The sequence below is a fragment of the Odontesthes bonariensis genome, chromosome 11, assembly GCF_027942865.1.
Source record: "Odontesthes bonariensis isolate fOdoBon6 chromosome 11, fOdoBon6.hap1, whole genome shotgun sequence".
Taxonomy (NCBI): domain Eukaryota; kingdom Metazoa; phylum Chordata; class Actinopteri; order Atheriniformes; family Atherinopsidae; genus Odontesthes; species Odontesthes bonariensis.
Window position 1 is genome coordinate 15,915,567 of NC_134516.1, and position 17,432 is coordinate 15,932,998.

General features: G+C 39.1%; 1 protein-coding gene across 6 annotated transcripts in view; it reads right to left on the minus strand.

Annotated features, from left to right (window-relative positions):
• The window catches only part of LOC142391700 (sodium-driven chloride bicarbonate exchanger-like), a 52,854-nt gene that overhangs the window by 19,169 nt on the left and 16,253 nt on the right, over positions 1-17,432 (minus strand). For 5 of the 6 annotated variants that reach the window (XM_075477688.1, XM_075477691.1, XM_075477690.1 and 2 more), the window contains 10 exons: positions 12,683-12,764; positions 6,505-6,648; positions 6,134-6,275; positions 5,795-5,955; positions 5,369-5,557; positions 3,407-3,495; positions 2,898-3,055; positions 2,651-2,738; positions 881-1,027; positions 176-276 (listed from right to left, as the gene is read on the minus strand). In XM_075477688.1, the coding sequence (XP_075333803.1) occupies positions 176-276; positions 881-1,027; positions 2,651-2,738; positions 2,898-3,055; positions 3,407-3,495; positions 5,369-5,557; positions 5,795-5,955; positions 6,134-6,275; positions 6,505-6,648; positions 12,683-12,764 (1,301 nt within the window). The remainder of the gene's footprint in view (positions 1-175; positions 277-880; positions 1,028-2,650; positions 2,739-2,897; positions 3,056-3,406; positions 3,496-5,368; positions 5,558-5,794; positions 5,956-6,133; positions 6,276-6,504; positions 6,649-12,682; positions 12,765-17,432) is intronic. The other variant, XM_075477689.1, reaches the window with a different exon arrangement.

The window sequence follows — 17,432 nt, forward strand, 5'->3', positions numbered from 1 at the left end:
TGAGGAGTGAGGAATGATAATGGCTCCATAGGTTAGTCCGCTTTTATAAAGACCCAAATTTACAGTTTGGAGCCAGTGAGGCAATGAATAAGCAACAGGAAGATGGGCACAAAGGAGAGCTTCAAGAAATCAGGACCGCACACAGTAAATCGTCGTGTTGGTCCGTAACGCTTACCTCCCAGTGCGCTGGAGCTCAGGGCCGCCATGCCCTCCATGTCCCTCAGACTCTCCGAGATCCGTCACTCCGTTGGGAAGAGGGGGGATTTTCCGCTTTTCCTGTGCAGTTAAGATCACTGTCACTCAGCTGTCGGTTACTGGCCATCCTCATGTTTGAGGACAAGAACAGTAACAAGTCTCAGTTGCAGTTAAATCTACACTGAGGCCAACATTTGTCTGCAACATGTTAATTCCACTGTACTTTTAAATGCCAAACGATTTATCTCTCATGCGTTTATTAGGATATTTCAACAAACAGATCATCAGCCTAACGGTCTAATTGCACAGTGGTATGTCATTAAATCACCACACGCGCCTAATGACAAGCAGGGAAAGAAATAAGAAGAAGTAAATCTTTCAGTTTGATTACAAAATGTCTCTCCCGAAGAAGATGGCGGATCTCTTTTTAAAGTACAGTTGATCAGAATAACTAATGGAGCATGTTTGGGAGAGGATTGAGAACACAACCCAGGGGAAAGGCAGCGTACACGAGGTTAAGATTAGAGCAGAACGCAGATGTTTAAATATTTCTCAGCGAGCAACATGGTGTAGAGGCAACTGACAGACTTACATTTGACTGATCAGATTTTCAGATGTCGAACAACTTATATGAAAATGTTCACAATAACAAAACAAAAAAAACAGTAATGTAATCATTATTTACCTGAGAGGGCACATTTTTGGGGGGCTCTATTCTGATTGAGGGGTCCCACTCGCCAGGGGGCAACACTGTCACCTGATCCAGAAACTCATCGATACCTGCCACCAGGTCAGTCCTGTCTTTGGCCTTGTAAGCAACATCATGGAAAATCTGTAGAGACATGAAATATGTTTTAATGGATTTTCAAATTGAAGCTTTCATTACTACATGGAGAAAAACCCACAGAGGAATAAGGCATAATTATACTCCCTATAAATGTATTCACCATAATAAGAATTAATATAAGTTCACAATGGGGTTTAATTCCTTCCCATACATGACATAACATGATACATGACACATGATAAATAGACTAACACTCATAAACTTCTATTTCCAAGCATCCTTAAGGGCCCCTGCCAAATAAGAGGAAAAAAAGACAACATCTGGCTCAGATGATGCTAAGTAACATCAGCTCATGGCTGCACTGTGGGAAATCTCCAGTCACAATTTTCAGATCATACTTTACTTATTCCCCAAGGGTTTCTTTTTTTGGTTGTTGTTTTACTTACTTTCTTAACACAAGCCAAATGTCAGTTATGGAAAATGAATCCATTGATAAAACGATTACTCGGCTGGACGGCTTAGTGCCTAAGCTGTCCCATGTTACACATGTGATAGACAGCAAAAATAAATAAAAAATAAAAAAGAATATGATTTATTATTCAGAGTTTTATGTAAAAGTGGGAGTGTTTCATCCTAAATGCAGGATGTGTTATTCATATATTAAAGAAAACAGACTGAAATCTTTCCCTTTTCAGTTTTTCTTGCCAATAAACACAACAGGATATGGTTGAGAGTAAAGTTTAAAGGTCTAATTATACAACTTTAGAAAACCACAACTTGAAGCAGCTCTTCAAGGACTTCCCTCTATCTGGGAAGCCTACAGGGGAGTAACATTTTTTTTAAGTTTGGTCGATCTGTAGTATATGACAGACATATGCACATCTGGCTGGACCGGTTGCTGCAAGTGCTTCATGGTAGGACACCTTCGAGGTTCCTGAGAATCTCCATTATTTTCTACTTGATACTTTAATTTCATGTCAATTTGTGTGCTACTATGTGACCTTACAATGAATTTTGTTTTTCCTCCTTCCAATAAAGAAAGACTGAAATGTATTGTAATATATTCGAACTTAATACAGAGGTGCAGCTGGTTGTATTAATGTATAATATTAGTGTCACATCATCTTTTCTTTCTTAGAGTATCCACTGATTAAGCCTCAACTAGAAGTGTATCATAGCTGGACTATAAACATCAGCTGTTTGTAATGATTGGAAGGAATGAAAAAGTCATAATTCACAGGGTTTGTGTGCAAAAACTATGTTTCATGTACTAGAAACAACCAAAAATATCTTCTCAATCAGAAAACTGGCAACATTCTAAGGAAATGTCTGCAAAATTTCCCCCAAAAATGCACCCACTTTAAACCGACTCAGTCTTAAAAGTAGTAAAGACAAAGGTTTATAGTTAACTGTCTTTAGCTTGATCTAAAAATATATTAATCAGAAATTCACGTTGAAGATCCTTGAAACCAGATTATTCACCACATTATGAATATTTTTAAAGACTATTCTTTGCCATTCAAGACACAGTAGGCTATCAGTGAAGAATTGCATATTTTGAAATTGGCTACAAACATTGAAACGTGGAATAATATACAAGCAACTCAAACAGGGTAAAAGATCACTCTCTTCATACACACTATACTTTCTTTTGCTCTTTGGCCTCACCTCATCGGTCATCAGTGTAGCAATAGAGCGACCGATTTCATGATACTGTGGCCCTTTTCCCAGAGGCCCAAGCAGGATGAACAGAAACCTGCCCAACACAAAGAACAACACGTTTTGGGTTTAAGTCAGATAACTTTCTTATGAGGCATGCAGGGGATGTTCAGCTCATCTATCAAGACTTGAAACGTAATACAAACACAAGCAGGCAGACACATGCTGAAGGCTTTCCCAGCAGTTTGCGTATTACCTGGTGGTGATGGGAACTTCAGCGAGGCCGTTGAGCAGTACAGCAGGTGACAGGCGGATGAAGGCCACCACAGGGCGGTCCAGGAATTCCAACTCCCCTACCAAGACATTGGAGGCTTCAGCACCAGGAGGGATCTTCTTCATGAAGTGGAGGTCAATCTGTGGGACAGAAAGACACAATAACAATACGACGTCTTTGGGCAAAAGATTAGCTGAATGTAAATTCTAACAATAAAGCATGGCTCAGTGTAGAAGGAAATAGAGTGAAAGTAGGCATTCAAATCTGATTATAAATTCAATTCTATGGCTGGAGCTGACTCGGATGAGTCACAAAACCAAAGAAAACAGCTCCACTCCTGTTGAACTCCAGTCGGGTTCCCATGGTATGAGGTGTGTGGTGGCCATTTCACATGTAACCCAAGACTGGTTAGATCTACAGCACTAGTTATGTGTCCAGCTATCAGTGCCCTTCGATAAACAGCAGGATCAGCGGTGGGTCCAGCTGCTTACCTTGCTGAAGTCGACAGCACTGTTTTCTCGGCTGACGTCCTGTTTGCCCTCATTGTTGGCCGGCTGTGTCTGAGGTGGGACTGTTTGGCCTGTCAGGCAGAGAAGGAGAGCCAATATCAGTTTTTCACAGGGGCTCGGTTTAACACCGTTCTTCTTTCTCAAACAAAGACCTCCACTGAGTGACCACATGGTATCTCTGAGAACTGTAATGCAGCAATTTGCACTAAAAGCTATAAATGCGGCTTTCTGTGTCAATGAAATCAAACAAAACTTCTTCAATGTAAAAAAAAAAAGTATTAGAGACAGAATAAAATCATACCAAAACATGTAATATGTTAAGTGTTTCATATGAAATTGATAATTTTCACTTACATTAATCTATCACATTTGATCGTAAAACTAGCAGTTTGAACTTTTTTTTAGTCTTTGTAGTGACCTAAGCTTACCTGTTGATATAGGCTTAATTTTAAGAGAAAGACATGAGAATTTTAAAACAAACCCAAAATGTTGAACTTTTCCTTGATATGATAGTTTGGGAAATACACTTATTCACTTGCCAATGAAATTAAATATATTTTTTTAAGCATTTTTTCATGTAAGTAATAGAAATTAATATTTCTTGGCAGTTTTTCTTCAGATGCTGCCCAAATAGTAAGCTAGCTGTGAGCAACATTCAAAGCTAACCTAACGACTAACTTAAGCTTAAGCAAAGCAGCACGTTTCCCAAACTATTTCTGTACCAAAGACACTAAAACAAGGATTATATTTGTGTTATTAGGTTACACCCAGAATTACAGGTAGTAGCTACCACTGTTAACAATGTTAGTGAGTGTTATAATCAACATCTTCAAGCTTTTATGGTTTATGGTCATCAAACTCTTGGCAATGACAAGAAGTGGAGAGTATTATCATTAAAAATGGGTACACTGCTCATGGGCTGTCTGACCATGTAAATGAATTATTCTGCAGTTTGTTTTTCCTCTTCCACAGTTTGGGTAAAGACAGCCTTTATAATAATGCCACAATAGAAACTCTCCTCCTCCCCTTATCCCCCCTATCCCCCCAATCAAAACAATCCCTTTTTGCTTAAAATGGCTTATATATGACAACTCTCTTGCCCAATTTGCAATACTGGGATATGAGAATATGTCTCTCCTCTCTTAGGCTCACCTAACTACTTGCACATCTTCACACCAGGTCAAACCATTTTTATTGTTTTGGGGTTTTTTTCAAGTGGTAAATTTCAATTTTAGAAATTTAGGAAACAATCCACATAAGTGATGTGCTCAATGCAACAGATTTCTTTCTCCCCTCCACTTATTTCTAACCACATTTATCCCATTTTTAATCTATAAGGACAATACTCTCCACTTTGAAATGCTACTTTTAGACTATTACTACTGCTATTTTTAGACTTTGGCATCCGCTCTAATTGCCTGTGCAGATTTCCTGATCTGTTTCTTCCAGTGAGATGGGACAGTAGCCATGCGCAGCTGCCTCAAGGGCACTAAAACGCTTCGCCATGGTTTCGCCAAAACGCATGTCTGGGTTCGTGTGGTCACAGCTCCTGGAGGAGCTCAAAGGTGATGAAGTGGTGGACAGACATGACACACAACAAACACACCGCTGATATGCCCTATAGAAAAGGACCTTTCTGGGTGGAGCATTCTTCAAGAGTGAATTTTGAGGCAAACACTTAGGAGAGTTTAAGGTTTTATTATAGATGTAATTTACTGAGTAAGACCCACATGCAACCACACACATGCAAAATGCATCAAACGAGGAAAAACAGGAACACAAACATGGAGAAACACAGACAAGAGGAGAAATGAGATATGAAAAGGTAAAAAGACAAAAATGATCATCAGGGAATAAAGTGATTTATTGTGTAGAGTGTAAAAAATGCAGCACTCTTGCCTACTAATACGTATGTGTGTACATATGGATGTGTGCTCTGCTTACCATTCTTGTCCATGGAATGAGGCTCAGACTGCTTCTTGCCAATATCAGCAAAGGATCGTACAATAGGGATACGGTTGGCCAGTTTCTTATGATTTTGGTGGTGGTGCTGTTTGAGCAGGGCTTCACGGATCCTCTTCCTAGCATCCTGTCCGACAGGGCCAGACACCTCGTGTTGATCCAGAACCATGTCTAAGGAACGGAACATGTAAAGATAACCACAATACTCTTGGAACAGTAGATAATTTGATTCACAAAAGATTCCCCTCACAGTGTCTGGCCCTGCGCAGCAGCCAGCAAGGCTAAGCAGATTATTCCAACAAAAACTGACCCCCTCTGACAAACAGATAAACGTTCTCTTTACTGATCTTAAACACAAAAATGAATCCCTAACTCCTCCTAAACCGGGTCAACTGATTATTTGCTTACCTGCAATCTCCTCCAGTGAGTTGGCCCTCATATCAAGCATCACAGTGCCATTCATGATGCAGCTGCGAAGCTCAAACAGACTGTGTAGAGACAGAGTGGCCACGTAGGGTTTACTCCACCTCTCACCACCATCCTCAACATCTTCCTCAAACTTAAGCCACCTGCAAACAAACGTACAAGCCCTCAAATATACATCTATATTGGTACAGTGTGGAATATTCTTCTATAATTCAAATCATATATATGCCTTGAAAAAAACCTTGTCATAAAATTAGTAGTCAGACAGAAAGAGGATTAACGTGTCAGGTTCAGCAGAGGAAAAACACCACAGTCGTGTACCTGGCTGTCTCTCTCCATTCGGCGTCCTCACCCTCCCTGAGGCAGATTTCGTCGAGCTCAGTGAACAGGGCATGAGGGATGTGTTCCTCATCCCCATCCTCTGTACCCAGTAGAAATTGCACCCTCTGGGCTGGTGTGTCTGCTGCAGCAAGTGGGGAAGGAGGAGGACAAGTGGAGAAAGAGAAGGCAGAAGGAAAAGAAAGAAAATCAATTGCATGCAATGAGAGTTTGTAGTAGTTGATGGACTTAATTTAAAAGTAGCTCATATAGTCCACACTCTTTTTTTTCCAAATCTTTAGATTTATAGATTTATTATCTACCAAAACCATAAAACTTGCTGGAGTTCACTTGAGTACTTCTCACACACTTACTGTGTGAGGGGGATTCTCGTCCATCGTCAGCCGTGGAGTCCCTCTCCTTAGACCTCTTCCTATGTCTGTGTCCGTGGTGACGGTGACGTCGGTGTGACTTCCTGCCCAGGGGAACATGTACTCCAATGTAGAGAGTGCGGTGACCTAGAGGCAACATGAGCCGTGTGGTTAAGTTTCAATTCCACTGATGATTGTTCATTCAGTCTCAGGTAACTGACTAAGCAGTCACATAATGCTCTTGCACATTTTTTGAAAATAACATTTATTATCTAGTAATCAACATGCAAACAACAGCGGCAAAGTAATTTAAATCACCTACAGAGAAAACTCTGAAATGAAAACCAAATGGGAGCAGGGAGAAATAAGGTTCATCAGGGAAAATATGTCATGAAGGGAAATTGCAAATAATGAATAAACATGGAAGGTGACTGCAAACAAAACCAACCCCAGACATATATTGGCTCATGGTGTTTGAGGTTAAAAGAAGATAGTTCGTTGTCTCACCCTATCTCATCACAGCTGCAAAATTGTTTGTTAAGACTGAACTACTCTGAATTCCACATGTTGCTTTAAGTACCTGCTCATTGTGGCAGTTTGCAAGCTTGTGTAAAAACAAAAGTAAGTTTATCTTTTTTTTTTTTTTTTTAAGTCCATCAATTCCATTTTAGGGTTTTGGGATTCCACTTTTTGCCAATGTTCTTTGTAATGAAAGAGAAAAATGTCACACAATGACTCACACAATGACTCACACAATGACTCAAATGCCAAAATAAGACACCAAAAGCAGATTAATTGAAGAGGAGACATCTAAGATGCAGAGCAGGAAGAAAATGGAGGAAAAGGAGGAGGAAGTTTAAACCATTTCTTCGTATGATCATCATGGGAAGAGTGAGATCCTTGGTGAATAAAATGACCAAGTTTGGAGCCTTGATGAGAATGTAGCAGAAATGTAGACAGACAGAAAGGTAACAGTGAAGGAGAAGGGAATACAGTACTTCTTAACAACAGATGTTGTAATCCTAGACGTGTCAATGAGAAGGAGTGTCTCTTTAACACCTTTGTTGAATTGTTGGCTGTTTCTGTCCATGTTGTCTACAGAGGGAGTTCATCTGTGCTACCATCTGACGCTGTCAAGTAAGCTGTTACCAAGCTACACAACAAAACCTCAATCTATTCATTCATTTGCCTCATTTATTCAATACACTTAAACTTTCTTAATGTTTGCCATTTGATTTTCCTTTCACATATCTCGTTAAACCGGTAATAATATCATATCTTTAATTATAGTTTATACTGAACCAATATAATTTCTTCAAAATTAATATAGTGCCATTCAATTCAATTCAATTCAAATTAAATTTGAAGTTTTCTCTAAGGCAGGCAAATATCCACGCTGAGACTGTGGCGACGGATTGAAATGAGTATTATCACAGAAATAGAGACAAAGCCTCTGAGTAGAGAGTCAGAGCAATAGAGAAGACACACAAGACTGATTAGCCACAACATTAAAACCACTGAAGGTAGCGAATAACACTGATGGTGTTGAACAACACATTGACCTCTAAAGAAACCATGGGCACTGGATTTATGTGGAAGTTTCTTTGTTATTTATACCAATCACCTAAAAGTTGTTAAAGGCCAATCCCTGCCACAGTTAGAAAACTACTCTTGAATGACTCGAACAGAATGAGTGATAGTCCAAGTTTTTGATCTGGACCTTCAAATTCCCAGATCCAAGGAATAAGCTCATTAGTCACAGACAGAAACCTACAAAACCCAAAGGACCCAGTAACAACAACCTGGTGCCACACACAACCAGAGACCTTTAAAAAGTCTTACGTCCATGTTTTAAAAGCTAAAAGCCAGCTGACAGAATCATACTGGGGTAAAACCATGACACTGTACATCACCTTCAGCTATCTTTACAGCAGTGTGCAAATTGAAATTTTGAAACAACTGATTACGTGCTAGAGCGCTAGAATCTGAGACCAAAATACTAAATACCACAATCCCACAACCAAAACTTAAAGTTACCTTGGAACATTTCAACTTGTAAAGCTCTTCATGTCAGCACAGTAATCTTGATTCTGGCAGTATTCCTCACTTTGCTCTAGGCTTTTTGACCAAAAACTGTTGGTTATTCAGAGGGGAAAAAATTGGAATTTGGTATCTGATCTAATATATTTATATAAGTTTGATTTTCCTAATTATTATTTTCCATATTGCTTTTCATGCGCTAGACCTAAAAATGAAAGTTCAGTTGTCAGATCCTGACCTTGAACTTGAACTGAAGCTAAAGCTTCAGCTGTGGGTAAAACAAAAGCATTTAGTAAATAGCAAATATAGAATGGAAATGGTGAAAGCAAAAGCAATGTGGAGATGAATAAAGCAAAATTATAATGACATAAATAAATCAATAAATATACAAATAAACGCTAAAAGTATTCAGTATTTCCACATGTATTTATTCTTTCATAAATTCCCCTTTGTTTCTCTTCTTTTATTTTCTTGTTTTTCTACTTCTACTTTGTGGCACTTCTATTATTCCATAGTTTTTCCTATATTTAGGTAAAAAATATTGAATGTATAACCTTTAAAGTGGAGTATTTAGAGACCATGTCAGTCTCCCCGCAATCTTAAAGACAAGAGCACACATATGGACCATACTGTTTACTTTAACATACAGTGATTCAGAGATAAGGGATTACAAGCAATGGTTAAGAGGAGAGTGAAAGGGCTTTCATAGCTCACGGCATGAAGGGAGATGAGTGGGGGGGGGGGAAGCAAAGACAAACAACAGCTCTCTAAATATCTGGCAATATCTAATAGTGCATAAATTGTAGTCAGTGAGATAGGAGCCATAAAACATCAATTAATGGATAAACTGCGACCTCCAGGCCCTGATGTGCCTGTGCTTGAAATAAAAGCCAATTATTCTCTTTCAGGATGCTGAAATTGATTTTGAAGCAAAATGTTCTCAATAACTGAAGTAATTTTCATTTTAGTTCAATACAAACTAATAATGAAAGTTGGATTCTGAAAGGAGATTGTGCAACAGGAGCATCATGGCCTCTTTCTGATGTCTGTAGGGTGTGCGTGCACACATGAGCGTGTATTGCATCCACAAGGCTAGTGTGAGATAATGTGAGCTGACTTTTTCCTCTTTTATTGCGGTCGAGCTGCTGACACACACACACGACTATAAAACACCCTGTTTATATTTGACTCCTGCGTCATATGAGCCGCCATAGTGTCCAGCATAATGTGACACTAAATTAATCTACAACTGAAGCAATTCAGTGCGTAGGAGCTACAATGTATGGCGGGTCGGTATAGTTCATGTTTAATTCTTCCTTTATTGTCATGAAACAGCAAAGTGACTGACAGCAAACCAATCACAGTTAATGTAACACATGTCATGATATTCTGAAACAGTGGACCAGATCTTTACTGGGGAACATGGAAGTTTGACATGTGTTTTTGTGGAATTTGTGGACTGAAAAGGTGAGATGTCACTTTTGTGACTTTATTTGTTCACTGGAAAACTGCTAAACTGTGTCTTCTTTCTGTTCAACAACCAAAAATTCAGATGACATGAGCTCAGAGTTTATCAAAATATTTAAAAGCTCACGTAAGTCGGCCAAAGTTAATACAGAATGCTAAGCAATACAAACAGAGATTTTGAGTTTATCTGACCCAGATTTTGACTCTCAGGCAACATCCAAGCTCCCCTATCTTCTTACAAGAGATTGTCACGCCCCTATACAGCTCGTGAGAAAAAATGCAGACATACTGCAGCTAAAAATGACTCGGTTATCTTTTAAGAAACCTAGAGTTTTATTGATTGTCAATCACAGTGAGAAAACTGTAGATTTTCTCAGATGTAGAAAAAAATATCTCCAGAGATTCCCTTTAATGTTGTCACTTGCTTGAATACATCACAAATCTCATCATAGCATGCTAATCAGATTTAGGCAATGAACAGACATAGCATGAATCATCTAAGAGCATAGTGACATCAGCGACTCCAGCACCATCCACTAGGAATTCAAAATAGAGGTTAAGTGAGGTTTTGGAGTATGTAATGAGAAGCCAACTATGTGTCAAAATATACTTGTAGTTTGGACAGAGTCATGTCGGTCAAAGCATGCACTGCTGTAGATGCATCCATCCAGACAAAATTCCTCTTAGCATTGAGTAAATTATGCATGTTTGAAGCAGAGGAGATAGCAGAGACTAACGATACACATGCAACAAATCTGACGACCTGAGGACATCTGGGAGCAAAGAACAGCACCAACATTAAGGTAGTAGAGGACACAGAGGAGAGGAGTAGAGCTTATAAGTTTGTGATTTAAGACTCATGAGTGGAGGACTGCATGAAAATAGCTCTCCTCCTCCTCCAGGCCTGAACAACTGCTGATGTCATAGGATGTTTTTTGTTTTTACTTCTGTTGCCACGTCATATCGACTTTCCATCTGTCTTGGCTTGACTTCACACAGCGGTTTGTTCTTGGTGCTCCAGATTCTCAAGCCTTTGACTGTAGAAATGGGTGTACCTTTTTTAAAGTTCCACTAACCACTGCTATTCTTACTGGCTGAGGGGTTGTTCAGTCTTTTCGCGTCGCAGGCTTAGCTCTGACATAATAGTGCAATTGGTGCAGTTAAACTAATGTTCACGGTGCCTATGAGCTCTACTACTTGAAACAGCTGTAACACAGTCAGTCAAATAATACACTTCTATTCAAAGATCATATACAAATTTTCTTACCTCAATAAAAAATACTCTGAAGCTAATATTGCATTTAAACAGGTCATTAGGCTCCATGTTGCTTATCTTTAAATTCCTGCACAGATCAGACATTTTCATTTAAAGAATCAGACACATGCCTAAATGTATTTTTCATGTAAAAAATCTTTTTTTTTTTGGCAGGGGGCTCTAACCCTCATCTAGCACACTAGAGAGTATTTAAGACACTAAGTCACTGCACAGTATGTGGGACTGAGTCAAACATTAGAGCATTAGGGGGAGCACAATGTAATTTGTTCCATACAGGCCTTTTCTAACTCCTCTTTGAATGAAATAATCAAAGAAAAGGCTCAGAGCTTTTATCATCGCACGCTATATAACTTAAAGTTCTATACTAGTGACTTCCCAGAGTTTAGTAAAACTGAACATTAGAATTATATTTATATAGAATGTCAGCAGACTTTTCTAAATATCTACCAGTGTTTCTGTTTTGAGTATCTAACGATCAAACTGTGGCTCATAGTGAACCAATATAGAATGCAGATTTGGAAACGATTGTTTTAGGGTATGGTTTGATGCGGGATAACGTCAGAGACTCTCTTTGTCCCGCGTGGTGCTGACGCAGTGTGAGCGTCATCACAGCAGCAGACAGAGAGATATTCATTACGGAAACAGTCCTTGAGATGAAAGTACATTCCCTGTACAAGTACAAGACCCTGTCAGAATCAAAGAATGACTTCTTTTGTGACTCAGTCTGTGTTACCTGGCAACCAAATTCAGCACATACTGATGGGAAGACCAATTCTGCTCCAGTTGTAACTCTGTTCTGTTACTCGGATATTATATAAGTAAGAAGTCTAATGTTTTCTACATAAGGCACTGTGTATTGTGACTGGTTTCAACAGTACCCACTTCGGGTTTGATTCCTTCATCCTACATCGCTCAAAATTAACTTTAAGCAGGAGTGTATATTACAATGACCACTTGCTGAAATTCCCTGTATGATCTTTGTTCTTTATTCCAACTGGGTTTTTTTTGTTTCTTTTAAATATTTAGTGAGACCGAAATCTTACAAAATCCTTTTAGCATGTATCTGCTCAGCTAGAGTCAAATGATCATGGGCGCTCTTTACAAAAGAGCTAAATATATTAGAATCTCACTTTGCCTGGAAAGAGAGTTACAGCAAAGCACTATATGCTATTGCTTTGTTTTAAATAAGTCGTTTGTATTTTGATGGGTGTCTTTGGTAAAAAACTGATTTTACATGTATGATGGCTGGAGCCTGTTGCCCTTTTAGAAGAGATGAAAGTGAAGATGAAAAATTGCTTTGAGGATTAACCCTAGTTGGAGTCACTTTTAGAGATTAGACATAAAGACATTTGGGATAGCGCTGAATCTAATGAATGTTGAGTATCACTTAAGTGTTACCTTCTAGTTCTTCTTTCTCAAAGTTAGTGTTGAGCATGGAGCGTGTGCCCCCGCGATCCACCACCGCCTCCTCGTCGGTTCTCTGCAGGAGACACAGAGAAAAAGTTTTTACTCAGCATGTGAAATACAAGTACCACACTTTGCATGTAACACCCACTTAGGCATTGTTTTCATACATGTTCAAGCATGTAGTGATAAAGAAGAGACAGTAGAAAACTGTTTTAATCATATTTCACAACTGAGAGGTATTTCTGTGCCCACTGAAGCAAAATTCGCAGGTCCCTGTAATACTACAAGTTGTTATATAAGATGCATCCCCCAACATGCACACTTTAACACGTGTGCCGCGCCACTCTTCCCCATTACCCCCCACCAATCAGCCAAGTGAGAGGATGTGTCCTGAAATAAATGCATGCACAGAGAGACTCAGCATCATAAGGCTAACTTCCAGGGACAGTCACCATGGCAACAGAAGACAGCCAATAGCAATACGAAAAAGCTACGCTCATCTACTGAGTGCCAGATTACACCAGTTTTGAGTCATGATTTTAACAAGAATGTTTCATTGTGCGTAAGCCTTAAATCATGTAAAAGCTCCAACACCCACACCTATGGCAGTCGACTTACTCTGGAACTGGAGCAACTGCACATGCTCAGTGTGTAGAGTGGTAGAAACAAGGGCTGGTGCTAACAGATGCAGCATAGTCCTTTTCTGGTTATTCCATGCCATACATAGCTCTGACCTTGAAAAAGAGAGGAGGCCCCAGTCCTTTAATGCTTTCTGTGCTTTTAATATTCAGTGAAAATACTGTCTCGTTATTCATGTTGAGCTCAGTACCTTTAAACAGATACCCTGGAACCATTTCAGTTGTTTGAGTGGAGGCTCAACTCTCCAATCAACATGTATCAGCTCAAAAAAAGAAAGAAAAAACACATATCGTAACAGGGTTGTAAGGGTTTAGAAGTAACCTGAGGCAGATTATGTGCAATTATGTAAGCGATTACGTGGTGATAGAGACAATTTTGACCTTGATAAAAGAGAGAACGCTTACAACAATTTTTGCCCAGAAAGCTGTACACCAACATCTCTGGGACCTTAACATTGATGCAAAAAAATTACTCTCTTATTTCTTTCCCTCCTATACCTCTTATTCTGTTTCTGCTTTCCAGTTGCATTTGTGTGTGTCTTTTCTGATTTTTTCTCAAGACATCCTGTGTAAGATTACTGCAGATCATCTGACTGTGGAGCAGTCTAACCTGTCGTTTAGATCATAGTGTTCATTAACACCAGCAGTCATTTATTTCAGTTATTTGGTTGAGGTTAAGAGGTTGCAGTAACAGTTATATTCTTAAATAATTTACAGGGTGTAATGAGTATTACTTCCAAAAGACTGATTTGTATATTACCTCCTTGGGGTGTTGTCTCAAGGAGGCATCGTTTGCATCATCAATCATTTAAAGGTGCAATGTGTAAACTTAGGAAACAACTGGTTGTTGGACTAGAGGAGTATTATTTCAAACTAAAACAAACAAAACCAAAACACAAGGTGAAATTTAACATCATGGCCCTTAAGGAACTTGAGGGGCTCTCTCATTGCTTAATCACGTTGCCAAAGACCTTTCTTTGTGGCAGGCAATTTAGCAGCAGAGCAAGATTCAGTCTGTGTAGGAAGTACACCTGCTCTGGACTTCAATTGAGGACTCAAATGCACACATATGCACATGCAGACAGTCGGTGTGTTATAATATAAAGCAAAAGTTTGGACTAAATAACATTATGGAGACATTATGTGGAGTCATTACTCCACAGCTTTGTTACACACTAAATTGTTTTTTTGATATTGTATAAATCTACATCAATCATAAATTTGAATCTTTACTAGTGCATTTCTGTCTGAAAACATAAAAAACAAACTACCCCACAGGAGCATGATAAAGTCAAAACACCACAGCCAGAAAACTTCCAAAATGCTTCAAGAAAATTGTTTAACAGACATGTTCAGACAAATGATTTTCAGTGTCTTCGCTGACCAGGTTAACTATATTTAGAAACTATAAGCATATTTACAATTTGGTGCAAACACATTTAAAAAAATAGTTCAGTGGGAGGCATGTTTAACATTGTATTACATTACCCTTCCTTTTAGTTACTACTAGTATGGTAACTGGGAATGCTAATTGTTTAAGATTTAAAGGAATCTGTGTGCTGCTCAAAACAAGATTTCAGCTGTTTAATAGCCTATTATTGCTGCCTAACTCTCCTCCTCATAATGCAGCAAACATTTTCAACACGGGACAAATCTAGACTACTGGCAGGCAATCAAACACACACACGCTATGTGTCAATGACGCCATGCTGTTTTGAGTCTTCCTTTCCTTCTTAGATGAGCCGCTTCTAAGCTTGTGCCCAAAGTACCCAGATGCGTGTCTGTGCAGAGTTGATATGTGGCTTCCTTCTTGTGCAAAACAGTTTCAAGTTACATTTCTTGGACTCTGTCGAGTAATTGGTTTTTATAAGTATACAAAGCCCATGTGTTGATATCAACTACATACTGAATTAGGGGTTTCTGTTCTTTGGCTTAAAGGATAAGACCGTTTTTTTGACATTGGGCCCTTGATTTCACATTATAACATGATGTTCTACTCACCCCTGCTTGTTGTTGAACATTTGGAGCTGTTCCGAAGATATTCGCGAGGCGTCTGGCTGCTCTCTTGAGATATTCGGCCATGAAACGGTTTCCTATGGGCAAGCTCATACAGGCACAAACTATGCTGTTTATAATTTATTAATTACTCTACACTAGCACTGATAACGTGGAGGTGCGTCGCTTACTTAAAAAAATCCGGGTTATTGTAATTTTGATTTTTTCGTCTAAAGTGGGTGTTATTGACGTCATCGTGCTACTGCCACAGACAGCCCACAGACCTGCTGCCTGTTTATTCATTCGGCCAAAATTCAAAATTAGTAACCCGGATTTTTTTAAGTAAGCGACGCACCTCCACGTTATCAGTGCTAATGTAGAGTAATTAATAAATTATAAACAGCATAGTTTGTGCCTGTATAAGCTTGCCCATAGGAAACCGTTTCATGGCCGAATATCTCAAGAGAGCAGCCAGACGCCTCGCGAATATCTTCGGAACAGCTCCAAATGACCAACAACAAGCAGGGGTGAGTAGAACAACATGTTATAATGTGAAATCAAGGGCCCAATGTCAAAAAACCGGTCTTATCCTTTAACAAACTGATATTTCACCAAGATTTTGGATGTTGAAAGGCCAAAGTTCCTTGCAAACCCATACTGGGAAATGTTTTGGAACTCATTTATGATTTTGTGACCCAGCTTGGCACAAAGTGGTGAGTCACAATCCATCCTTATTTGGAAAACCTAAGGCTTTAGTGGATACTACTTTTATAGGCAAGGCAAGTTTATTTGTATAGCACAATTCAACAACAAGGCGATTCAAAATGCTTTACAGATACATTAAAACAGTAGAAATAAAAAGGATGATTTAAATTTTAAACCAATAAAAGAAAGAAAGAAGAACAATAGATAAAATCAGTAGTTAAAATGTGATTAAGTTTTGAAACTCAAGCTTCAGATTTGGAGCTTTATTCAAACGCAGCTGAAAATAGGTGTGTCTTCAACCTGGACTTAAATACACTGAGTGTTTCAGCTGATCTGAGGCTTTCTGGGAGTTTGTTCCGGACATGTGGAGCATAGAAGCTGAATGCAGCTTCTCCATGTCTGGTTCTGACTCTGGGAACTAATAGAAGACCGGATCCAGATGACCTGAGGGGTCTGGAAGGTTCATACTGGGTCAGGAGGTGACTGATGTATTTTGGTCCTAGACCATTCAGAGCTTTATAGACCAGCATCAGAACTTTAAAGTCTATCCTCTGATGGACAGGCAGCCGGTGTAAAGACCTCAGAGCTGGACTGATGTGGTCCACTTTTTTGGTCTTAGTGAGGACTCGAGCAGCAGAGTTCAGAATGAGCTGCAGTTGTCTAACTGACTTTTTAGGTAGACCTGTAAAGATGCTGTTACAGTAATCAAGCTGACTGAAGATGAATGCATGTTTTTCCAGGTCCTGCTAAGATATCAGATCCTTTAACCTTGATATATTCTTAAGGTGATAGTAGGCTGACTTTGTTATTGCCTTAATGTGTTTTTCCAAGTTTAGGTCTGAGTCCATCACTACACCCAGATTTCTGGCCTGGTTGGTAGTTTCTAGGTGTATAGATAGATATAGATTATACCCAACCCTGACACCCTCACCTGAAAGTTAATCTGCTGATTGTAGAATCGTCCTGAACTGTGTGACTAGTACAGTCTATAAACTTTTTATAAACTTCTTTCTTTACCTCAATTTTTTTTCTTGAGTGTTTGCAAAAAATGGAAGGCCACACTATTCAGAAGATAAGACAATAAAATAAGAAATCACACAGATGTGGTACCCTGCAAAAAGCTAAATGTGGTAGATGATGGACATCAGTGTGATCCCACTTGATTAATCCAAAGCACTAGTTGTATTACACTATAAGAAAAGCACACACCCACACATGGACAAACATGTGAGAAACAAGGCGTAGCTTCAAAAGAGTGAGTGGACAGATGCTGAGAGCTCATATAGTAGGCTTACTGTATATTGCAACGTCAACAGAGCTATTGCAATTGCTCACTAAGAACATGCTTGCACAGGGAAAGAAGAGGATTCATCATCAAGTCCCTGTAGACAGAATTCCCTAGA